This window comes from Phaenicophaeus curvirostris, chromosome 13 (genome assembly GCF_032191515.1).
Source record: "Phaenicophaeus curvirostris isolate KB17595 chromosome 13, BPBGC_Pcur_1.0, whole genome shotgun sequence".
Taxonomy (NCBI): Eukaryota; Metazoa; Chordata; class Aves; order Cuculiformes; family Cuculidae; genus Phaenicophaeus; species Phaenicophaeus curvirostris.
Window position 1 is genome coordinate 21,376,076 of NC_091404.1, and position 25,494 is coordinate 21,401,569.

At 52.6% G+C, this 25,494-nt stretch overlaps 1 protein-coding gene across 1 annotated transcript in view; it reads right to left on the reverse strand.

The window, feature by feature from the left end:
• Positions 1–7,914: 7,914 nt before the first annotated feature.
• Positions 7,915–25,494, reverse strand: part of AR (androgen receptor) — a 40,747-nt gene continuing 23,167 nt past the window's right edge. The window contains exons 3-8 of the mRNA XM_069867353.1: positions 21,307–21,423; positions 14,794–15,081; positions 11,704–11,848; positions 10,840–10,970; positions 10,174–10,331; positions 7,915–9,353 (exon numbers count right to left, since the gene is read on the reverse strand). Coding sequence (XP_069723454.1) covers positions 9,198–9,353; positions 10,174–10,331; positions 10,840–10,970; positions 11,704–11,848; positions 14,794–15,081; positions 21,307–21,423 — 995 coding nt within the window. The 3' untranslated portion in view covers positions 7,915–9,197. The remainder of the gene's footprint in view (positions 9,354–10,173; positions 10,332–10,839; positions 10,971–11,703; positions 11,849–14,793; positions 15,082–21,306; positions 21,424–25,494) is intronic.

Genomic DNA, 25,494 nt, shown 5'->3' on the forward strand with positions numbered 1-25,494 from the left:
TGGCTCCTTGTTTCTCTGAAACGTTTCCTTTTGGCACTGTAATTTTTTCCAGGGATGGATGCTGTCAAAATACCAGCATTTCAGTGTTTTCTTTTTTTATTAGCCCTTGTATTAAATGATTACAAACTGGAACGAGCACCGTGGCACCATCCCAGCAGCTCTGGTGTCCCAGCCCACTGTTGCATGGTTTGCTTTCTTAGGGAAAAGGGTTTGATTTATTCTGAGCAAGAAAAAATATTTTCCATCATTAAGTAAAACCATGCAGGTTTTGCTACAGAGAACACATATCAAAACAAGCATTTCAAAGCTTGAACTGGGCCTCTGTGGGGACTTCCCAGAGGAAGAATTTGGAGAGGTTAAAGGCACGCTTCAGTAGACACATCTATATGATAAATTTAGAATTAAAATGTACTCAGTAGAGCACGGCCTTCTGAAATAGATGAACTGCAGAGAGACCCTCAGAGGCAGGGATCCACCCACACAGGGCTGCTTGTGACATCAGAGTCTCGGGTTTAAGATCTATAATTGTCTCTGGCCCAATTCGCGGAGTAATTAACCAGCTGAAAGCGCTGATTTAGGACCAGCTTTCTGCACTGGGCGTTTCCTTGACAGCTGTCAGGAGCATTTCTTGGCACACACATCCATAAATCCAGAACCGAGCCACCAAAAAAATCCCCCAATTGGCTTATAAAAACATCAGGAGATGCTTTGAACTGATAAAACTGCAAGGGGTTTTATTTTCCTTACTGTTTCAGAAGTTTAGGAAGAAACGCTTTCACAGCCTGCTTCGGAATCCGTGAGAGAGCTCCTACAAGGCAGAAATTCGGAAGAGTCTCGTGATCCTCAATAGGCTGGTGCCCTCCCCACGGCGTCCTGGCGAGCCCCAGAGCCCCATTCCCGGCGGGGTCGGCGTCCTTGGCTCCGTGTCGTGCCCTGCGGTCGCTGTGCTCCGGCGAGGACGGGACGTGGGGCGTGCAGGGCCCCGCGCGCCTCCTCCGTGGTGGCAGGTGGCAGCAATTCGGGTTAAGGAGCGAACCCCGGCGCTGTCTGGCCTTCCTCGTGTCGGCGTGACCCGGCTGCGGGCTGTGGCACAGCCGGAGGCCCGAGCGGCTCCTGGCACCGCTCCCAGCTGCCCGCGGCACTGTTGGCTCCGGCCGTGCGAGATGCAGGAGGTGCCAAGAGTGCCGAGACACCAGCTTCAGCAGCAGCAGAAACGGGCAACCCCGCCAGCAAACAGCCGAGCTGCTGGCGGCTCCAGCACCCGAGGAACCGCTCTGTGCTGGATGCTCCTGCGGCGCGTCAACGACTCGTGCCACCGACAGGATCTGCTGGAGGTGACATCCTGGGCCCTTCGCTGCTGCTCCCCGGCTCCCTGCGGCTGGAAAGGGATTGGGCTGTGCTGCTGAGAAGCCCATCCCCAGCTCCTGAAATAATCCAGTGTGGAGACCATGTCCCTCCACCAGCCCATCCTGGAGCAGCCGTGGAGGCTGGTGCAGCCCAAACCCTGATGCAGGGAAGGCAGACAGGGAGACGGTTTCCAGCCCGGCTGTGCGGGGGCCCCAGGCAGGAATCCTCTGCCAAAATGTCTTTACGCCAACTGATTGTTGGTTTAGCAAATGGAACAATTTTTCTGTTTCAAAAGTTCCCCACTGGCTGTTCTAAGGCAAGCAAGCGGCTTTAAAGCATGGGGCCATTTTAGGGCTGCTTGATGTAAGAAGTTTTTATCATAAAACAACCAACAACCCAGTAGGAAGCCTGGTTCCCGCTGTCTGAGCCCATCCTGCCGCTGCGCTCGGCTGAGGGAGCATCAGGAACGGGTCCCAGCTGCGTTGGTCGGTGTGAGGGAGCAGTGAGGGCACCCACAGCCCGGCCGGGCCGGGGCTCCTTGCCAGCAGCGCCAGGAATCTGCAGAGACCGGGAGCAAAGGGACCTGGCAGCGGGGAGCGGAGCTCTGCAGCCCTCAGACCTCCCAGCTCGTCCTGAAGCTCTGCTTTTCCTAAATTGGACGGTTACTGTGGATATCGAGTGGGTTTCTGCTTCAGAGCAAGACGGCTGCCAAGGACAGAGCACTTGGCTTGAGCGCATCTCCCTTCCCTCCAGGGTCTGGGCTGCACGGAGCCCCCAGCCCTGGTCCCACGCGCTGGGGAATGGTCAGGGAGAGCAGGAATGCGCAGGTGGTGGTGGATGGATGCACGGAGTGCGGCAGCGACACTGGAGCTTAACTGGGCAAAACCAGCCCAGAGGGGGTGGGTTCACCCTTCGTTCACCCCCATCCTCCCACGGGCACCCGGACCAGCTCCTCGCTCTGGCCAGCGCCGGGCAGGACCGAGCCCACTGGCGGCTCCTCAGTGCCTGGGGATGCTGGTGCCCGAGGGAAAGGTGAGCGAGGAAGGTGTTGGTTGGTATCTGGGACAGCACTGCAGCCCGTGAGCGGCTGTGCAGTGTCCATCAAGGGTGAAGTTGGGAAAGAACCCATTCATGTTTAACCGTGACCCAAAGAGCAGGACAGACCCGGCCCCTCTCCCGACACGGTGGCACGTGGGCAAGGCTTTTTGTACCTCTGAGTACACGGCGCTTTCAGCCACGGGTACTGGTACACGGGCCGCTGCTGCGCAATTACACACTAGACATTGCCAGCTATTTGTGGCCTGATGAGCTATTATTTTCTGGGCTCTTTGGTTCGTCTCACAATGAATAAAATCTTGACCCTGAGCAGCATTCCCATCTGTGTCTCTGCCTGAAAAGTGGGCTGATAAGCAGCCTGTTTTATTACTTGGAGAACACAGGTCAATTTTATAAAGAAGTTCCAGCAGAATGGATTTACAACTGCTCATAAAGATACCGAGCACAACAACAAAAGAAGGACACTGGGCTTTATTAGCTCCTTGCTTTGAGAAATACATTAATCAAATTAAATTCAATTTAAAAGACCCAGAGAGGCTTTTATGAAAGGATTAGTCAATGATATGTAAATGAATTAATAGTTCAGACGTGTGATTAATAGCAAAATCTGACTGAAAAACAGGCTAGGAACGACCCAACGCAGCCCTGGGAAATGGCCTGCCCCGAGAGCTGATGTCCACCACGCCAGAGAGCGGTTTCCGTGCACGTAACTGGAACAAAAGCCACATACACGCGCAGAGCAGTGTTCCAACAAACAAGATTCTGCCTTTATTGTACTGAGAACAACAACAGATCGTAACGTTACAAAAACTGCTGAACACCAAGCACGAGGCTCTGCCCTGCCTAGAGCGCAGGCTGAGGGCTGGCGGGGGACCCAAGCGGGGGCCAGAACGGTCAAAGAGAGAGCAGTTCCATTTCACCTTGCGTAGTGTGATTGGTTTGCCTTGATCCTGGGTGCCAGACCGGCTCCTTTTGTTGGTTACGAGGGTAAACGTCCTTCAGTCCCACACGGCGACTTCCGCGTCACGGTCATCTCCTGGGCATCCTCCACCGCGTCTCGCTGCTCAAGGCAGCAGGCATCGCTGCTCTCCAGGCTCAACGGCATCGTAACATTGAATGTCTCTGTTTTCCTTATTCAGGGCCAGATCATAGTTCAAATTATCAAAAAATAGAGCGCTGGTGACCATCCAACTCAAGTCCTTCGCGAGGAGCACAATGTGACCTCGGGTACTCTCAGTCTAGGCAAAACACTGACATTTCTGACAGGCACCTGAAAAGACTACAGGGCTGTCACCGTAATACAGCTGAACCCTACTAAAATGATTTGTGTTTGCATCCCCCTCATTGCACATCTCGCAAAGTACTGCAACGCAGCGGCAAAGCCCCCCTGAGGCAGCGCAAAGCCTTTCCCATGCCACACGCAGGAAGCAGAAAGCTCAGCCCTCGCCTTGGAACCACGTGTCTTGGAACCAGACCTAAGGAAACAGCACATCGTGGTACCTGAAGGTCCCTCTGCCCAGCCCATAGGCTGTGGGCTCTTTCTCTCTCAGCAGTCCCGCGGCTTTTCCATGACAGCTACGACAAAACAAGCAGCTGCAAACAGTACAATTTGCTATCTCCATGAATACACTGGGAGTCCTCCCCAGGCAAAAAAAAGGCACCAGCAATGAGCTTTTTGGCTTATTACAAAGAAAATACAATAATACAGAGAACTCCTTCTATTACAGAGACATGTTAACAAATAAAACCAGCATAAAATCGCCACAGAACACAAAATACTCGGCACAGAGAGCAGCTTACTATAAATGTGCTGTGGTTTTATGTGTGGTGCAGATATTTTGACTCACAAGGGCAGGATCCCCTGCCATTTTAAAAGGAAAGGAGGAGAAGCCCCTCCGTGCTGCCTGGGAGCAGGTGAGCGAGTGGAGGCAGGACTGCAGCCCGTGTCATTCCTCCCACATCCACACAGGCTGCTCACCGTGCCCAGAACCCCCAGCAAGCATCCACCCCCAGCACCCGGCCATGCCCGAAGCTCGCATTAAGCATCCGTCCCCAGCGCCTGGTCACATCCAAGGCTTCAGCAGGTTTCCATCCCCAGGGCCCGGCCATGCCCAAAGCTCGCAGCCAGCTTCCATCCCCAGTGCCTGGTGACGCCCGGAGCTTGCAGCAAGCACCCATCCACAGCGCCCTGGGGCTGCACCCCCCGTCCCAGCCACGCGGTGCAGGGACCCAGTGCCAGCTCCCAGGTCTCTGTCACAGGATATGATGATGCAGACCACAAATCGGCCAGTCGTTATGGTACAAGAAAGGATTCTATGCCTCTAAAAATCTACCTTGAAACAGTTACAAAATAGTTTCCACTCTGTAATTCCAGGATTCTGCCCTGAAGTGCAAGGACACTTTGTGCAGTCAAAGTGGGCAGAAATAAAGGACACTCCGCCGTCCCCCAAGTGCAAATAGTATTCCTGTCTAACCAGAAACAGCTACAAGAAAGCTGGAGAAACGGATACTGCCACCAGACTATGGCAGTGTACGCTCCATTCATGCCATGAAAGACAGACCTTTGAAAACTGGGCAGTACCTAACCAGAAAAAAATGATTAAATTCAAAGTTTCCATTAATACTGGCACATAGCGACTCATCTCTTGAAGAGTATTTCATTGCAATCAGTGTGCACTCAGAAAAGGAACCCTTAGAGCACTACATTAGAGCACTACAGTAAATAGTTATCCTCAGCGATACAAAACGGGTGCCTTTAATGTATATATGTGTGTGTTGTTTAACATACGTTACGTGATTGAAAGATGCAGGCGAGAGCTCAGCACGCAGAGCCACGGGGAGCTCGGGCCCCGGGTACCACCTCAGCATCCCGATGGACCGTGGCAATGACCCTACCGGCACGGCCCAGGCCAGGGCAACAAGATGGGAAGGAGCACACGGTGGCAAAGGGTCCCTGGGCAGCGCTGAGCCAGCCCGTGCTCACCTGGCTGTGCAGCCTGTGATGCTCAAGGCTCTGGTTTAGCTCTTACCCTTGCCACGTGAAGCTCCTGCTGCCTGCGGTGATGCTGCCAGGAGCCAAGTGGGTGAAGCCGGGCGAGGGTTTGCAGTTGCTGGCCCAGGACTCTGCCTGCTCAGGCACGCAACCGCACCACCCCTTCTTCTGGCATTATGTAGGATTGAGGAAGAGTTCCTCCTGCACTAAGGGCACCGTCAGTTCACACCCTTTCTCATGAAACTGTACCCTTCTATGCAAAAATGCTGCTCCCCAGCCGATGCCAACATGTGTTTCCTTGTCTCCCACCTGCTGCCTGCAGGGGAGCTGATGGCCTGGGCCGTCACCCAGATCAGCACAAACACCCGCACATCCCAGAGAAACCAGCGCCGAGGGACCGAAGGGGGACGTGGAAGTGGCCTGTGCCCCAGCTCCACAAGGCAGCGATGCTGAGGGGTCCCCTCTCCCAGGGCTTGGCCAGCCCAAGGGACGTTCAGGGACTTCTGGTGAAGATGGGGAAATCCTCCTTGATTAATTAAAGCAAAAGTAGAGAAGAAAATGCAGAAGAAAACATGAAGGACAAAGCTGTCTGGCAGGACCTAAACTTTGGTATTTCTGAAGGCTCTCTTTGCCCCAGTTCCTGCAGCAGCCCACGAGAATGAACAGGGACCGGTGTGAGCTCTCCCAGCAACCCCGCAGGGGCCAGAGATCCAGGCTCTCCCCTCCTCCACTCATGCCTCTCACAATGTCATTTAAAGTCAGTTTTTGAATACAACACCGAAGAAGTTTAGTTTTGTGATGGAGAGAGAGAGAGAGAGAACAGAACGCCAGCGCCCGGCCATGCAGAGGGGCTCGAGGGACCTGCTGGCAGCAGCAGCCAGACGGTTCCCTTGCCCCGTGGGCCGTCAGGACTCCCTGTGAGCTCCTGCTCCCTTCCAAATGCATCTGCACCGGGAGAGGCTGTGCACACGGGAGCTGCACGCATCTGGCAGGCAACACATCAGCGGCATCCCCTTCCAAACCATTGCTCATTCACACTGTGCTTCCAGCAGCAAAGCAGTGCATGCAAATCCCTGCCAGGTTTGCTTTCCTCCCCATCTCCCAGCAGAAAAGGACCCAACAGTAACTCAAGAAATCTTTGTGGACAGGACCGTGTGCAGAACACAGAACTCTCCAAAGGAGCTACTCAGCGCACTCACAAACATCCTCTGGCGACCACAGAAATCTGGGAACCACCAGCCCAGTTGTTCAGCGCATTCGTCTGCTGGCAGATGGGAAATGTTCCAGAAGAGAGGAGCGCAGCCACAGGATTCTCGTACAGGCTCATTTATCAACATCAGTAGATCGTATCAGCATTTACAATGTTCAAAGCCCTCTGAAACAGGAAAAGCTATTGAGAACACCAGCCTGTTGGCTGGCATTCAGGAATACCTCTGGATTCTGTTTCTGCCTACATGGATGGATTTCAGGAGGAACAGCGACATCAGTCAGATCTGCAGAGGAGGAAAATCCAGTACCCATTACTGTAACAAGAGATCTTCCCCTTCAAGAGTTCTGGGCTTTTCCCCCTACTCCTTCCCTTACAGAAAATCCCATAGTGTGACTTTAAAGTATCAGGAAAATGAAGTGGTTTTACTCGCCGAGAGCTTGCTGGGAACCACGAGGACCTCTGCCTGCAGAGCTGACCGTGCCGCTCAGTCGCAGCCAGTCTGAGCAGCGGCATTGGCACCATTTTCTGCACGATGTATACGAGGCAGCGATTGGACTAAACCTCCCTCTCTGCTCTTTTGAAGGGAGGTGACAAACATGAGTAGGTGGTGTGAGGCAGGGTTGCACATGTCTGATCCAGTTCACCTCTCCCAACTGGCACTTGCTTCACGCCTGTTGGTGTCTCTGTGCTGGAGGATCTTATCCGTGCTGCGGGCAGGCACCACCCCAGCGAGAACCCAGGCAACCGCAGGTGACAGAGCAGGACCTACCATTCGCCTGCACCAGCACATGGAGCCTTTGACGGTGTCGGTGAAGCCAGACCGCGTCACAGCCCCTCGTGAGGAGCACTGTCCTGGCAAGAGCCTGTACACGTCGTGCTCAACAGGTCTGACCAGGCGGTTTTCATGGGCTCATGGTTGCGTGGGAAGTGGGGAACCAAAATGCCACAGCAAACATAGGCTTGGCCACTTTGTGGGAAGCAGAGCCCACCAAATAAAGAAATCTGAATACACGTCGGGTGGGCCTGCGTTTCTTCCTGAACTTGAGGTATAAACTGCCTGAAAAAACATCCTGCTTTTCCCAGAGGTTTCTGGCTGCTGGGAGTCACCAGCAGCTACAGCCCCATGCATCGCTGCTGTTTACTGGTTGGGGACTGAAAGTCCACGTTAGCCTGGGTGCATTTATCCGTCCTCGCGGCAGAGCTGCATCAGCCTGGGCATGGGCTGTGCCACCTGGAGCTGCTGGGGACAGGCAGCGGGCGTGGGACGGTGCGCGTAGAACAGCACACGAGGGATGGTGCATGTGAGGCAGTGTTTCCCCCGGGGCTACAGTCACTGCAATTAGCAGGAGCCATCTGCAACGCTGGGAAGAGTATAAGGTCTCTTCAGCATTTCCTTTCCAAGTCCCTGGAGTGCTGTGGCACAGCCAGTTCCCACAGCTGCCTCCCAGAGGCCAGGATTAACGGTGCTGTGGCCTTGCAGGTCCTGCAGAGCCTGGCCCATGGCTGCGCTCCCGGGACACTTGTCTGCTGGCATTGGAAAGTGAAGCTTGGACAAATGGCAAAGAAGTTGCGTAGCTGAGAACACAAGGTCTGCGCATACTCAGTGGGAGCAGAGCTGGGGAGGGGCTGGGCAGGGGCTGCAGGTGCCCACAGGAGAAGGGGAGAGTGAGAGGACCAAGGACATCAGGCACTTGAGGAGGTGGGTACGGCTGTGTTGGAGGAGCAACAGTTGTCAAGGATGAGAATGTGACTGCTGAGCACCCTGGCATCTGCAGGGCAGACCCAGATCCAGCTGAAACATCTGCTGGAAAACATCCCAGGTGGAAAACAGCAGCCAGCCACCATCTTTGGGGATTTCTGAAGGTCATTGTCTCCTCCAGCTCTTTTGCTGGCAGCCCCGTAATGCTCCATCCCCTAGTAGTGATGCTCGCTGGCTCTGCTGCCCAGGCAGGGCTGCGGGGTTGCAGACAGCAGAGGGATGCTGTCAGAGCACAGCCCATGCAGCAGCACAGCAGCTTTTTCAACCAGCAGCAGGTCCTGTAAATTCATCAAGCTGCAAATTCATTTTGGCCCCCAACTCTTCGCTGTTTCTCTGCTGCAGTGTTTTAACTCATCAGCTTCCCAGCACCGTGATGCAAATAAAAAGTCCCAAAGGAGGCCAGGAACCTAACCCGCAACGAAGCGCAGAGGCATAACACGCTTCTTGTCTTGTGCTGGTTTTAAAAAGACCCAAATCCAACAACTGCTGGCATTTCTTCCAATCTCCCATGGGCCTGGGCCACTAAAAGTCACTGTAGAAAAACACAAGTGAGAGAGTGCAAACCTGGTGCCACTGCCCCTGTGCCACCATCCCCTGTCCCAGCCCAGCAAACCAGCCAAACCGAGGCAGAAGCAACAGTTAGGTCTGGAGGTACCGCAGGAAAAACAGAAATCTCAGGAACCCCAGCAGGCATTCATCATTACTGTTCATCTTCTCAGCCCGCCGCCTCTGCAGAGGAGATTCCCCAAGGCACTGCAGTGCACTAGTGCAGAGACAACAGGCAGGAGACAGCTGAAATGGGGGTGGCAGAACAGGGTGGCCCCTCTGGCAGATCACTGTGCGTGGAAGTAGATAGGCTTGACTTTTCCAGACAGGATCTTAGGGACCTGCACAGAGATGATCTCAGCCATCATTTCAGGGTAGTCCACGCTCACCATATGCGCCTTAATTAAGAGGTCAAACGTAAACTGATGCAGATCCTTGGCAATCTGGGAAAGGAAGAAAGTTTGTTAAGGAAGAAGTCCCTGGCCAGCCCAGAAAGATACCGAGCAGCCACCAGCAGGCTCAGCAGGGCAGGGCTGGATCCTGCTGCCATGGGAGCTGTTTGCTGTCTGGCTGTCACTGCTCGCCAGCACTTATAGGCTGGCAGGTAAGCATCCCAAGGATGGGGGAGAGAACAACCCAGCCTGGGAACATCTCATGCGTTTTGCCGTGGCTCTTTGCCTCACCAAGACCCACAAAAACAGGGATGGGCAAAAATGGCACTTTCTCACTCCTACAGAAACTTGGCTTACTGCACGCAGATGCTGCTGACTTTACTTGTTAAGAATTGCTTTTTGTTGTAGACCTGTAAACTGTATTGGCATGGAGCTGAGCCCCAGGGAAGAGGCAAGCCCAGCTCACCTTTCACCAGTGCAGAGAATTCGTTTTCACTGCTGGAATCAGAGAAGATTCTCTGGGGCCACTGAGATTTTGAGCTGTTCTGCTAGGCTGACAATAGAAAAGTATCGTCTACATAGAACTTTTCATTGCTAGAGAAAGGAAGCCCCAAAGCCCAGGCACAAGAGCCGAACAGCACAGGTTGGACAGGACCTCAAAAAGTCACCTCATCCAACCTTCCCTGGGAAAGGGAGCCTGGATGAGACTCCTTAGCGCCCTGTCCCATCCTGCCCCAAAAACCTCCAGCAACGGGGACTAGCACCACCCTGGGGAGGTTTGTGCCAGTAAGTGATCATTCTCACTGTAAAAACGTTCTTCCTTATTTCATTTCTTATGTGTACAGATAAATATTTCACAGCCCACTCTTACAGGATGCACGGAGTCCAGGACCTTGGTGAGCTGGTAAAATCGCCGAGAGCAGGAGGTGGGATTCTTCCTCTTGCAAGCGATGATACGGTCAAGTTCCTTAATGTAATTCATTCGAAGTTCATCAAAGAGCTTCTGGTTCTTCAGGCCATCCACTGGAACTGGACGGAACATGGGAAGGAAACAGTAAGAGTTACCCAGAGATGGGGGAGAATAGAAAAGCAAGAGGAGGCTGAAGAAGCAGCCAGTGGAAAGATCTGCCCACCATCTCCACATCACTACGGCCCTCCCTGATCAGCTGTTGGACTGCTGCTAACCCAAGGACCCTCGGTCAGCACTCATTATAATATTGAGTTGGGTAACAAACCGCAGCGCTGTTTTCCTGCCCAGCAGCGATGCTCGGAGATCCCACAGTGCCAGCAGCTGGGCTGAGGAGCAACCTCTTGCAGGAGAAATGCTGCAGCATACAGAGGTGGGGTGGGACAGCTGAGGGGGCATCCTTATGCTTAGCAGCTTGCTGTCCAAGCAGCTCAGCTTGCATCAGAGAGAACATCCACAGCCATGCCTTGGGAAGTACAAGTGCATGCACAGGGAAAGCATCGGACACCTGTAGGGCAATACAGCATCTGGCAGCCCGAGAGCCATTGAGGAAAGAATGCAAGTACTCACTAATACTGAAGAAGAGTAGAGCCTTCATGCAGAGAAACTCCTGGGGAGTGATCTGAAGCCACCCAAACTCCTGAGAGAGGTGTCGCATCCTGACACACTGGCTGTACATTCTGGATTTGTGCATCCGGTACCTGGCAGAAGGAGATGCAGAATGCACAACAGGAGATGAAAGGCTGGCCTCTGTAATGCGTGGGGAGGACAAGCTCTGCCCAACCCAGCCTTCCCAGGTACATCCCCACCAAGACCGTGATCCTCTCAGGGGATGCCGGCAGGAGAGGAACATATTCCAAAATGCCCATGGGTAGTCCTTCTTGTCTGGAAATGTGTGACTACGTGGGATATGCAGGGTTCATCTGACCCCCGGCCTTCCTGAAAAACAGCTGCAGGGATTCCCCACACATGGTGATCTGCAAGGGATACAGAGGAGCTTGAAGCTCTCAGAGACAGGTGTGGGTTTCCTGGCTGCTGTGCTGAGTTCTTGGTTTTAAACATTTCTACTTTGGTGTTAACAAACCCTCCCAGCTCTATGCTGATGGTATATCAGAGAGAATCCAGCAGGAACTGGCCCCTCACACCCTGCACCAGCACTTGCTGTGGCCTGATGGAAGCCAAATCCATGGCAAGGTTGAGGGAAAGGGAAGAAGGGCCAGGAGCAACATTGCAGTTCTCCATAGTCTCCTGGAGATCACCACGAAGTAATCAGAGGGGAAAAGCAGGGCCTATCTGTGCTTTGTGGGTCAGCTCTGAGAGCACTGTTACCCATTTCAGAGGCAGGTAGTAAAGCAAGTATTTCATCTTGCTCCCATCTCAGCCAGAGAGCCAGCCCCAGCTGAAGCACATTAGCTGCTGTTACTTCACACTTACTCATTGAAGACCAAATCAGGAGCAAAGTAAAGCATCCTGGAGTTGACATTGGTGAAAGATCTCCAGCCCATAGCAAAAACCATCAGGCCCATCCAAGAGTACTGGATTATGGACATCTGGTCTTCCACATGCAGATTGCGAAATCCTATTGAAAAATGAGAGAGGGATGTTCAAACTAATGCTGGGTTCCTGCAGTGAGCAGGACTGTTTCCCTGCAGACTCTGGTTCTCCTGCAGTGCTCCTGTCAGGACGAGGTGGTCCCCAGCCCAACCTCCCTGCCACAGCCAGGGGCTCACACCCCAGCAGGCGATCAGCAGCCACAGCACAGGACTGCAACTGGAAGGGGAGAACGGGGGTCCCCAGACACTAGGAGGGGACAAGGAAAACAGAAGCAGCAAAGCCTTTTAAAGGAAGGCGGCAACAAGTGGTAATTAAAGACATCTTCCCCCTTAGAGTCACAAAGATCTTCACAAACTGTACTTGAAGTCTTTGCTAGATATGGTAAGATGAACAAGCACCATTCTGCAACAGGCAGGAAAAGATAGAGCGGGATGGGATTCAGCGACATTCTATGTCCCGTAGGACGTACATCCAAGTACAGGTGCCAAGCAGGTCCAGCACCCGGCTCACCCTGCACAACCCTCGTTACTGGCACTAATCAGCTGCCCAGGCCCACTGAGTCCTACTGTGCCACGTGCTCTGCAACCACATCACAACCCCAAGATCAGCCTGTGAGTACAGACAGGCATCTGGGCAGCTCACAGCTTCATCAAGTCAGTCAAACTCATCTCTAGGACACAGCTTAGATTTCCACATTTAATTACAGTACTGGATGCTATAAAAATCTTCCTATTTGCCCAGTAAATATGGTCAGAGATGAACACACTGCCCAGTAAAATCTAAGCCATTCACAGTGACCACTGCCTTGAACTGCCTCCTGCTGATCTAAATTAACTGCAACACCCTCATTGAGTTTACATGCATGGAAAAGGGAAAACCGATGCTCCTTTCACTCATTCCCAAGTGGATGGATTTTAGGGATCTAATCTGATTTGTCATTCTTTGCTTCAGCAGCTTTGACAAGCCATGCTTATTTACTCTTTCCTTTACAGGGAAATGACAGTCTGGTTCTGCCTTCTCCTCTGCAGAATTCCAATAGTGTAGGCTCCCAAGAGCCATGCATCACATTTTCTCTCCTGGACGGAGGCTGATTTTGCTGCTGCATGCACGTGGGATTCAGAAATGCTCCTGCCTGGTGCAGCCTTGTTTCTAGGTATCTCTGAGCCCTCACTGGAAGGGGCACAGCAACACCTTGCTGCATGTTAATCGCTCCTGCTGTACTGCTGATGTTAATGCAGGATGCCAGGTCAATCATCTCCCATTAACTGATATCAAACTATCACCAGCATGATCAGGCTGAGGCTGCCTCTCTTCCACGTGTGAGTTTCTCTCCTTTCACTGGCAGCACTCATTAAAAAGAAAACCTCTGCCCCTTTGCACTGATCTGTATCTGCACCGACAGGCAGGGCTGCTCAGGCAATGCTTGTGCCCGATCTGCTTCGTTAATGTGGAAAGGGGACTGTGGAGCAGCATTTCCACCCTTATGGCAGACTCCCAAAGCCCACGTAGCCCTTCCAGCAGGAGCTGACAGTGGATGCAGGGCAGGGGGCATCACGAGGTTTGCTTCTTGGCACCCAAAACACGGGCTGCTCAGCATCAGCCTCGGCACTGGTCCAAGCCCTCCACATGCTCCCACCGCACCTCACTAGCCACAGAGCTTGTTAAACAGCCTCCAGCTCAAAGCAGACCCTGTGAGGAGCTTTCCAACCGACAAAAACAACCACATCCCACTATTATTAATTGCCTGGGTTTTGTTTCCATTGCTTCTCCCACTGCATGCATCCACCCGCATCGCCCCTCTCCGGTGCCCTGCAGAACTGGGAGCTGGAAACACTCACTTTATTAAACAAAACATCATTTACATAAATTATATATACCAAACTACCTCTGGCTAAGGGTGGGATTTTGCAGGGCTACCCAAAAAGCAAGGTGGCTGCTGTGTGGGCAGGGGAGGGCAGCGCCCTGGCACAGCCACCGCTCCCAGCCAGCTCCAGCAGCAGAGCCGGCCTCGCTGCGGGCTGCTGTCCCAGCCAGGGCACCGCGCAGCCACCAGCACCACACCAGTCTGTTCCTTCCCCGGAAAACATCGGGAGAATGACCAAGCGGGAACTTTGTGGTTATTGTTGTTAAACCCTGGTGCTGGCAGGAAACACTGGAGAAAGCCGAGGAAACAAATCGGCTTTGCCTCTCGCTCCAGGCGCAGTGATGTTAACGGCCAGGCCAGCACCGGCGCTGCACTGGCAGGATGGGGAGGGCAGCCAGGCAGCATCCCACCCCAGCACGCCCATGTCACAGAGCTGGGCTCCAAAAGGGATCCTCTGGCCTGAGGAGAGGGCTGCAGAAAGAAGCCCTCTGGGATTTTGTACCTCCCTTTTGCTATTTTCTAATCAAACGGTGTGTAAAACACAGCAACAGTGAGGAAAGATCCCTCCTACCCCTCACGCTCCTTTCCGCCCTGTTCCCCAATCTCACTTTCACACCATGAAGTGGGATGCTTCTGATCCACCCAGGGAATTCACCTTTGTCACCAGAACATGCAGGTTACGGAATGGGGCCAACACTAGGTTAGGGAAGACTCCTGCAGGTCTGGTGGACACAGTTCCACAGGTGGAGCAAATCCCCACTGGGAGAGCAGGAGGAAAGCAGGACCCTGAGCCCTGACCAGCATGCCCACACATCGCTGTGTGCTGGGCGTTGTCTGGGGGAACAGATCCAAAAGTGCAAGTTTCTCCACGCTTTGTCACCCCTAGTCACGTCTTCTGTCAACCAGACACCCAAAAGAGACAAATCTGATACTGCAGCAGCACACTTGATCTAGATCTTACGTAGACATGTACCCCACAAAGATGCTCCCCAAGGAACTGAGTGATGGTGGGACACAGGCTGCAGATCACCCTCTTTGAACCCTTCCCAGGTAGGGAGGCTTAGGAATGTGCCAGGGAAGGGATGGAATTTAGTTGCCTTCCTCACCTGGCAAGGCCTTTGCCCATTTGACCACGTAGACAAGCTGCCTCTCCCCAAGCTCATTCAGGCTGGTCAGCAGGTTAGAGAAGGAGTCTGGCTGGCTGTTGTCATGGCCAGCACACACCACGCCAGGCTCAATGGCCTCCAGGACGTTGAGGAAGATGGGCTGGCACTCATACCCATCAATGTGTGTGATCACCATCTTGGGAGCCTGCTCCTCAGTGGGGCTGGACGAGCTGGCTGCCTCCACATCATCTTGTGTCTTCAGGTTGCCCAGCTTCTTCAGTTTGCGAGCTGTGGAAACAACACATCTTAGTGTGAGACTTAAAACCAACAAAAACTCTAGGCTTCTTGACGTCCAGCTCCATCACTTGTACTTATGAGGAAAGGGAAACTGATGGCCAGCAGCAGCTATGCCTTCAGGGGTGCCCGGCATTGCAGACCTCATGTGTTGACAAAGGGGAGCAAATACTGCGCAGAGAAATCCATTTGCTTGCTAATACAGAAAATAACAAGTTTCACTTACATCCTCAGCTGCAACCTGTCTCACATTAACTCTCACTTGGAGAGGAAGAACCAGGGAAAAGAGAGAAAAGACGGATCGATTCAAGCAACTATTCATGTGCAACTAAGAAGGGAAGCAATGCAAGCAAATAAACTCAGTGGATGGTCACCTTCCAGGGGAAAAAGCCACAGTACCTGGATGCTGAAGTCGGATTGTTCCATCCCAGGCCAGAGTGGAAGCAGGATGCAACTGAGACAAAAGCCTTCTCCCTGCCCAGGGCTCCCACAGTGCCGGCTGCCCCGCAACCAAGCCCGCCCAGCCCAGTCACTACTCTACAAACACATTATGGGAAATACATTTTAAAAGCCAGCGGGTGGTTCCACGGCTGCTTCCCCGGAGTCTTGTTTAATTCAAGCAGAGAATATAATACCAAACCAATTGTCCTTGGGGTTTTGGTGCTCTCATTACACAGTACTTATCTCAAATTTCCTTTCAGCTCTAATTAGATAAATAAGCAGCAAAACATAAAAATGTCAAGTTAAAATCCAGCTTTGTAAATCAATTTAAAATGCTAATCTTTAAGCAATGCACTGCAGATGATCTGCTGCATGAGCCGGTCAGACGGGCTGCTCTGGGAAAGAGGAGGAGAAAAGATAAACAGAAATAAGAAAGAGCAACAGGAAAGCCGGGCTGCAGCGCAGCGTGACATCCCTGAGGCATCGCTGCTCGTGTGTCAGGCCAGCCAGAGCATTGAGCCTCCCGTTTCCCTCCTCCAGAAGTCTGAGGCAGCACCAGGATCCGGCCAACTCCTGATGTGCTCCTCTCCATGCCCCCAAGAAAGCTGAGCTCCCGGGATGGGCATGGCCTCACTCTCCCTGGAAGCTGCACATGGGTTTTGCTCTCAACAAGCACTGCAGAAGGAGAGGAGCACCAAACACTTGTTGCCAAACCACCTAGCGATAACGGGGGAAGGAGGCTCCGGGCTGACTCCACGTGAGGCAGAAAACACGTCTCGTGACCGTGCTTGGAACTGGACCTTCAGCAATGGGAGAGCTGCTGGGAAAGAAAAGCTCTCCAGCTTAAAGGACGAAATAAAAACCAAACTCTGTCTTCTAGAGCTGAATAATCAGTGCCCATCAGGGTGGAACAGGAGAAAAAACCCACATTGTATAAAACACACACATGGTTTGCTTTAAATGTCACATTTTCCTTCTTAAAATTGAATTATTTAGTTCTAAAATGAATTGAGTGAAGAGAGCAAGCGACCAAACCAGCTGGCTCTGTGACTGCAGTCACAAACCAAACTCCTCCGTGCTGGAGAGCAGTGAAGGGGGGTGACCACTGTTCCCACTGTTCCTGTCGGAGGAGCCCTGTGCCTCTGCTTCCCCAGAGCCATCGTTCCACAGGTTACCGAAACACGGACATTCCCAGATGGAGAAAAGCTTCAGAGGCAAAGCATGGCTTACATTCATTCATTACCTGTGCCAAACCCCTTTTTGGTGGTGGCTCTTATTCAGCAGCCACTTGGAGGGAAACAGAACTAAAAACCAGGAATGAAGGACCCATTACACTTTTATCCTGGGATGAGCTAAGCCAGGCTAAGTCTGCCCCACACTTCTCCAGCCCATGGTTCCCAAGGAGGAAACCAAGCACAGTTGACTGGAAGCAGGCAGTCCCCTGCTTGGCTGCCAGCAGGGAGCACAGCGCTCAGGAAGCCTCAGAACGCAGCGCTGGCACCACACAGCCCCGAGTTCACACCCGCAGCGTGGCTGCAACCCGCCTGGGCTTGTCTGAGAAAACAGCAGAGGTAGTCAGGAAAAAAGGACAGAATCATACTGCATCCTAATAAAATACCCCCAGTGCAGAACGCCAGAGCAGCCAGCACAGCGACTGCAAGGGACACACATCTTGAGCACCTGAACCCACCCAGCCTCCTGCCAGTGCCTTCCTGAGCTGCTGAAGGAGCAGTCAGGCCTCCAACTCGGATTTGTTCCAAGTGCTGGGACTCAGGTAAGTATTGGGACTTGGGGAAGTGCTGGGGACCTGGAAGGAAAATGCCTTTGCACCAGCACAGATGGAGCAATCCCCCCAGCACCGGGCACTGTGTGCTGATTGCAGCTGCAGGGGGAGCATCAAGGAGCCAGAGCAGGGCCTGACTTACATCCTGTTCTTAAAGCTGTTATGAACATAAATGTGTGGCTTGTCAAAGCCAGATCCCGTCAAGCTGCCAATCTGTTCTGGCACAATAATTTTAGTGGATAATTAGAATAGCCTGGGTATAGCAGCACCGCTTAAGAGACCTCAGCCTGGCCCACGTGAATTAAAACTCAAATGATACAAACTCATGCAGTGCCGCTGAATGATTTTACATTACCCAGCTGATGATATCTCAGCAGTAATTATAAATGTTGGAACAGCACCAGACAGGTTTGTTTCTTGTGAGAGTTGTTCATGGCCCTTTGCTAGTGAGTGTCTACATTCACTCCAGAAGGCGAATTAATCGTTTCCACTGAAGTCTGCACGACAATGTGAAGAGAGAAATACATAACAAACATCAGGGATTAATAACTGAGCAGTTTGAGTAAGGTCTGCTGATAAGCTCAGTCTATTAAAACACAGTACATTCTACCATAAGCAGATATGGTGAGGACCTGAAAAAGCGAGCCGTATTCAACGGGCACCAAACTCCATTCTCATAGCCTGAATTCATGACAAAAGCCAACAGACAAACAGCGCCCTGAGCTGGCAGCACAGCTCAGCGGACACAGGATGACCAGGATCTCAGCTGTGTGAAGCAGGAACAAACTGGCCTGGAGAGCATCTTCCTCCTCCTTAGGTGCCGACATTAGGGATGGTGATGAGATGTTCCCTGTATGAGGGGGGTGCTCGCAAACTGTAGAAGCCGTGAGAACAGTAAGGATGGGACAGCCCACCTTGGAGCAAGGGAGGAAAGCATTCCACCTCAGTGCCTATGCAGAAGGCCAGAGGGTTATTAAGTCACAGCCAGCAAACATCCACTGTGGGGATGGGAAGTCAATAACAGTCATTTTTTTCAATCTAGCAAGCAAAGCTGTAATAAAGATCCAGCTGCTGGAAATCAAGAACAGACAAGATGAAAAATAAGGTATTTCCATCACAACACTGCAAGCAATTAACTGCTGCAACAGGGTGGCAAAAACATGCTAGGTTCTCCGCTGCTGGAAATGCTCACACCAATATCAACCGTTTCTATAAGATGTGAGCTCTGTTTCAGCCACAGCAATGGGACCTGAATTAGGGCTGAGTACAGGTCTGCGCCATCGCTGGGCTCTCACAGGCGCTCGGGGGGCACTGCAGCCACTCTCTACCCTGCCATCCGTGAAAGAAACTGAATATGACAGCTTTGGGAGGGCTTGCCACATGGAGCACAGTCACCAGGCTGCAGGTGTAGAGCAGATGTTCCACAGCCCCAGCCCAGAGCAGAGGCGCTTGGATCTCACAATGGGATCAGACTGCAAGACATTGCACGCCGAAACTAAAATGCACTGGTGGCGAACGAACTGGAGGTACCTTAAATCCAGGGCTCTGGAGCTCAGCAGGAGTTGTGCTGGCCGAGTGGAGCGCAGGGTGCAGACTGGAACACGACAGAGGCATCTGGATGCCCACGTGTGCAGTGGGTGCTGGCAGCATCCGTGCACCATGTGCTCAGCAGCACGCTCCCCATGCCCAGGGCTGGCAGGACCCATGCAGGCACTTGCACTCGCAGCAGGAATCGCTGCGGTGGGAGCGGGAGGCCAGTGCACCAGCAGAACCCAGCATGTGAAACCAGCATTATCATTTTTTCTTTCTTTTTCTCCTTCCCCTTTCCCCTCTCTTTGGCTTTGCAGCGTTGATCGGGAAGGAAGATTCTGTTTAATGGATTTCAGCCTGCAGGTCAGAGTGATCTCAATCAATAATGAAGTGCTTCGACATGTTGCCATGCTGTGCCAAAGCAGAGAGGCCCCAATCAGGTATTCTGTGTGTCACCTCCTCCTCCCACCACACAGACCTGGAGCTGCAATCTGCTCTATTAGACCCTACAAGTGCCTGGTAATTAACAGGCAGTTAAAATCACTGTTTGGAGCTTGGAAGCATTTTCAAATGCTCTGCCTCTCAACTGTGGGAGAAATAACTGTGGACAAACTCACTGCATGCATGTTTTTAACAATTGCCTTCAAACCGACATTCAAAACAAATGTAAAATAGCCCAGGCAGAACAGGTCAGGGCGACCCAGAGAGCTCCAGCAAATAAAGAGGGGGGGCTATCAGTATTAGCATTAATTCAGTCAGTGTGGCCTGCGGGAGGTTACGCTGATGTATGGCTGTGCTTACTTAAGGAAATCTCATCAGAAAAAATTACTTAACGATAATAGCTCGCTTGCTTTGGAGGGCACGATGAAGCCCTTCTGCTGGCCATGCACCAGGGAGCTGGGGTTGTCTTCTCATCCCTGTCCCCCAGCTCCAAAGCCCAGTAATCCCACTGGCAGGGCGGTGGCGGGGTCCCAGCCCTGAGCCTCCCAGGTGGGCAAGGGAAGGGTCCCGGAGAAGTCTCTCTGCTTCCCTGGGAAGCCACGGCTACAGGTGGCCAGCAGCAGCCATGGAAACGACGGCCACCACAGGCGCGCAGGCAGGCACGGCTCCCACCAGCTCCACTGCCCTCGCCCCTTCCCAGCTGAGCTGCGCCACCCAGGCTGGGGCAGAACCGGTGACGCTGACACTGGGAACCGAGATGGCGATAGCTGCCTGGTAACCTCAGCCCCAAGCTGCCTGCCTGGGGGCAACGGGCGGCTTGGGAGCCTCCTCGGAACCCTCAACTCGCAGCTCGCTCCTGCAGGTGCCCAGACCCACCACTCCCAGCAGCACCCTGCCCTGTGCCCACAGCTCGCAGGAGGAGCAGCGAAGAGCAGTCAGAGCCAGAGCACAGGGTTGACCACGCAAGGTTTTAGGACAGCATTACCTCTTGGGACACTTGTTTTTCCTGCTTGTTAGGAGGGGGAAAGGAGCGATGATCCTGTCCCTGTCCCCCAAGGCCCTGCTGCCAGAGCCAGTGCCACTGTGGCAGCAGCAGCGAAGGGCTCTGACCCTGCCCTGCCCACCAGACCTGCCTGCTGGTGCGCGAGCTGCCAGAACTGAACTGGGGAGAAATACAACTAAACCCACTGCTCCTCGCTGAGCAAGAACCTACAGCCACTTCAGTAGCAAGTTCTTCAAGACAATGTTCCAACAGTTCCTGGAGGAACTGCCCACCCCAGTGAGTGTGGATGCATTTAAACTGGAACGTGGGCTCTCCTAACTCACCAGGACTCCCCAGCTCCTTCTGCGCTGGGCAGATGCTGCCAGGGGCTCTCCCTTCAGTATTGCCTGTGGCTCCCCTTCGCTTCCCTGTTAGGGCTTTTTCGACCACCCCTGGTTTACAGGGAATTTTCTTCCTCACTTTCATACCAAAGAACCCAAAGAGGAGACACCCCCAACTGACATCGCAGCTTCTCAGTTCTGAGTAGAAACCCCCAATACGGGCACTCTGCCAGGTTTTGGTAGAGCTACAGGGTTTGGAACAGAGACAAACCACAATGAGGATCTGTACCAGTGATACAGGAGCTACTTCCATTCAGCACAGAAAAATAGCGGGGCTGTAATTTTATAAAGAAAAAGCTGCTTTCTGCCTGGGGAAAAAAATATCTAAAATTGAGAGGGCTCCATTCCAGGAGGCCTTGGTGCAAGTGAGAACCCAGCTACCCGGCTGTTTACATTTTTTCAGATGAACAAGTTTTTAAATTAAGAAAAGAATGTTTCCTGAATCTCAAACAAAAGTGTAATGAAATTCACAGTATTAGAAACCTGCCAATGTTTCTCAGAGCTCAGTACATTCCATCAGCCTCATTTTTTCACCTATTTACCAACTATTAACATCTCAAGCACACTGGATACCTGCAAGATTAGCCCAGCTGCCCAACCCACCGCAAGGGCCTGGGGGATGTTATTACAAGAGGTCATACCTCCAAGCGTCATCCCAGCTTCGTAGCACTTCCGCAGGCGGCAGGACGGGCAGTTTTTCCTTCTGAACTTGTCAATAGTGCAGTCATTCCGGCTGGCACAGAGGTATTTCTGTTTACCTACAAACAACAGAGGAAATGGCAGATGGGTGGGGGGCACGATCAGACTGGGTTTACAAGGAGAAATGGACTCTCACTTGCTCAGTATCATCAGGGTCAAAGAGGGAAAGGGAGAGGAGAGAGGAGAGAGAAGACCACATCAGATCATATCAGTGCTGTTTCCCAGTCCATACCTGAGCAGAAAATTTAATTTGGAAGTCAGTATCTTCTGGGAAAACAGCACAGCTGCTCCTCCTCCACCACAGAAGTGGTTCTCTGCCAAATATGCCCAGTTTGTATGAACTGGGTACCAAAACTTCAGTTCCGCTTCTCCACCAGCCCTGCCTGCTGCCGGGCAGCCCTGCTTAGCACACGGTGGAAGCTTTCAGACCAGCATCCCCAAGGAGAAATATCACCACACAGTGCAGCAGAGGCACTCAACAGATAGCAATTAAAAAGTAACAGAGTACAGGTAGTTTGCTTCTCATTTGTTAAATGTCACACCTCTATTGCTTGGCTTTTTGCTGTAATGATCTGCTTTTCTCCCAGAACACCTTCCAGAGAGCCTCATCCTCCTGAAACGTACTTCCCTACTGTTGACTGAAGACAGCAGCCTGCCCTTACAACCCTGGCTCTTTACAGGGCTTTTGGGAGATAAATTACTCTATGTGCCACCCATTAACACAAACTGGGTTCATTGTCTACAGGTTATAGACACTGGGGCCAGGGAACCAACTGCACAGGGAGCTGCTACCTCACAGGCTCTGCCGCCGTGGGTCACCCTGTCCCCTGTCCCACGCTCCCAGCCAGCCAGGAGGACTCTGGTACCAGCGACTCCTTGCACAGCAGCGGTTCTAGGGGGGCTTGCAGAAAATTCCAAAGTCACTTACTGCAGACTATCTGGTGTCTCAGACCTGCCGGGTTTTGAGAGTGCCCTTACACCTCCAGATTTCAGCTCAGTTTGTTTTTCACTGCCCCATTTTGCCAGACATGCCAAGAATGCATTTTCCTTCCTGACTAATCATCTGTTTCCTGGTCAGGTCTGAACATGTTTACTGGATTGGGATTTATCTGATGTTGCTCATACAGTTCCACGCTGAACCTGCCTCAGTAAATAATAACGCTGTGCATCTCAGACTCGGCAAAAGTAGCCTACATGGGAAATCAGTCTACATCAGCTTAACCTGTATTTACCATCCTGCAAGTGTTTGCTTTCTATTTTTTCCTAGGAATAGCCCTTTGGAGATGTCAGAGAGCCACTGAAGGGTGAGGCTGAATGACTGCTTCATGTGCCTGTTTTGACAAGAGGAGCGCAGGTCCTAGTGCATGGATTAACAGCTCCTAATCTCCCCTCACCTCCAGCCACAACTTCTCAAGGTTTTGGAAAAGGCAGCAAGTATCTCACAGCCCAGTCCACAGACTTGCTGGCGCTGTCTGGTGCTTCCCCATCACTGCCCAGCTTCTGGGTTTGTTTCCAGCACCCTGGGGAGGGAGCAGCCTCTGAAGGTCATGGAATCATGGAATGGTTTGGGTTGGAATGAACCTCAAAGCCCACCCAGTTCCACCCCTGCCATGGGCAGGGACACCTCCCACTGGATCTGGTTCCTCTGAGTCCCATCCAACCTGGCCTTGAACCCCTCCAGGGATGGGGCAGCCACCACTGCTCTGGGCAACCTGGGCCAGGGCCTCCCCACCCTCACAGCAAAACATTTCTCCTTAAGATCTCATCTCAATCTCCCCTCTTTCAGCTGAAAACTGTTCCTCTCATCCTGTCTCTGCATTTCCTGACCAAGAGCCCCTCCTCAGCTTGCCTTCGGGCCCCCATCAGTACTGGAAGGTCCCCGCATCCCCCAGCCCCGGCTGCCAGAGCGCTCGGCTGCAGCTTCGCCAGCGCAGCCTCCAGCCCACCAGGCACAGAGAAGTCATTAACAGGCTCGGTTATAATCAGCTCCTTCTCTCTCTGCATGCACACAGGGCTGCGCCAAAGGGCTGAATAAAGACCAGATGCTGGAACGTGGTAGAATCATCCCCATTAAGGTGATCATTTCACCATCCCCGCTGCCTGGACTGCTAAGGCTGGAAACGTAATGGGGCAAGATGCAATCCCTGCAGCACGCGGTGCCTCGCTAAACCCTTTTAAGACCCTTCTCACCAGCACCTCTCCTCGCCCCGAGCCCCTTGCTCATTACCAGCGCTAAGGACACTTTGAGGAGCCTCAGGAGCAGTGATTACTTCAAATCCCAGAGAACACAAGCACCATCCTCCCTTTCAACAGTTCATTGAGGAGGATGAGTAATAAACAACTTCAGCTGAAACCGGGTTACTTGGAGTTATTTTTGTGCTATGGGAAAGCAGTGCTGGGGCTGTACTCTCTCCACTCGACCTCTTTACATGCCTACATCAAACAAGAACGGACGCCCTGTTTACACGGGCAAGGAGAGCTGTAAGGTGATTTTCTCCCAGTGGCACCGCAGGATTCCTGTCTCACACTGTCTGACACTGGCCCCTCAGAACTAGCACTTGGCCAGGGCTGGGACTGCCAGGAAGGCTCAAGGCCAGCCCACGGGGCTACCTTTGTCTCTGCCTGAAGCTGCAGGGCTGCTGCGAGTGGTGCTGCCCTGGGAGCATCGGTACTACCCTCCTGATCTTCCCTATCTCACCTCCCTAGTCTAAACTACAGCATTTTTTTGCAACAAGAATAGCTCACAATCTTCAAAAAGGCCAAGCGTTTGCCATGAACGGCTTTAGTGAGGGAAGGCGGCACAGTCACGGCCAGAAGCCCCCAAGGATGCTCCAGGGCTGGGCACAGCTCTATCTGAATGCCCCTGGCAAGAGGAGGAACATGCACCCGCCCCAGTCCCTCTACACCCCTGAGCTCCAGCAGCATCCCTGACTCCGCTCTGTCCCCCCAGACACCCATGGAAGGCGGGTGGGGGGGATGGAGGAGATTTCGGAACCAGGTTCAAGCCTTGTTCAACAAGGCAGCTGTGCTCTTTGCCATCAGCTCTTCAGCAGCATCTGCCACCTCTGGTACCTGTGAAAGGACATGGAGAGGGAGCGATCTCCCACCGGCCGAGAGCAGGGAGATCACACCGGAAGCCCTCCTGGATCCCTGGGCACAGAACAGGCACATTAGAAGAGTCTCTGTGACAACTTCACCTCCCTGGCCTTGGATGAATGCAAGCTTTTAAGCTGCAGTCAACAACTCACCCCTCAGTCACGGTACAGTGACCTTGCTGAAATAGCCCAGGCCAGCTTCCTAGGTCAGAAAATAAACTCTTTGGGGCAGGAATCAACTTTCTGTTCACTGTGCATGCAGAGGCTGGCACTGTTTATTTTAAGCCATTAGCCTTAACAAAAAGGGAAACAAATGGCTGTGCAGCAGCTCTTTGCGAGTCTGCTTCTGCTCAGTACGAGAACAAGCTAAACGCTCCCCTTGTCCCAATTCCTAGGAATGCAGAGATTCCCCTTTTAATTCCTGGAGAAACCCAGCACTCTCATTGCTGCGATCTCCAGCAATGGATACGGTTTGTGAAACGAATCCATGACCTGGGAGAGAGACCGCACTGTGTCACTGCACAAGCAAAGCCAACCATCCCAAACCACCCTGCGCTCGTCCCATCAACCGTGGGGAACCACAGTGGCCGGAACACTCATTGCCTCCAGCATGGACTGAAAACCAACAGACCAAGCAGCTCTGGTGGATCCAGCAGCAACAGCAGCTCCTCTGCTCCGCCTGCACCAGCACACACCGTCCCTGCTCTCCAAGCCACAAGAGAGCCCTACTTGACATAGATGTAAGGGCAGTGTCACCCGAGCACAGCATGGGTGCACAGAGGAGAGCGCGCCCCAGGCTGTGAAAGCCAGAGAACAGGGAAGGGCCGCTGGAACACAGACAGGCTGCATCAGCCTTGAGCAACTTCGCACATACAGACACTTGTTCTTAGTTTCAGGGTAATTTCCTCTCTCCATTTAAGAACACGCTGAGATGCTTGCAATCAGCTGTTTGTTATTTGAAGATAGATGCACTGCTTTCTCTTTCATCGAGTTTACATAGGAATGGGTTTTTATTCTCATTTTCTTCCCTGCAAT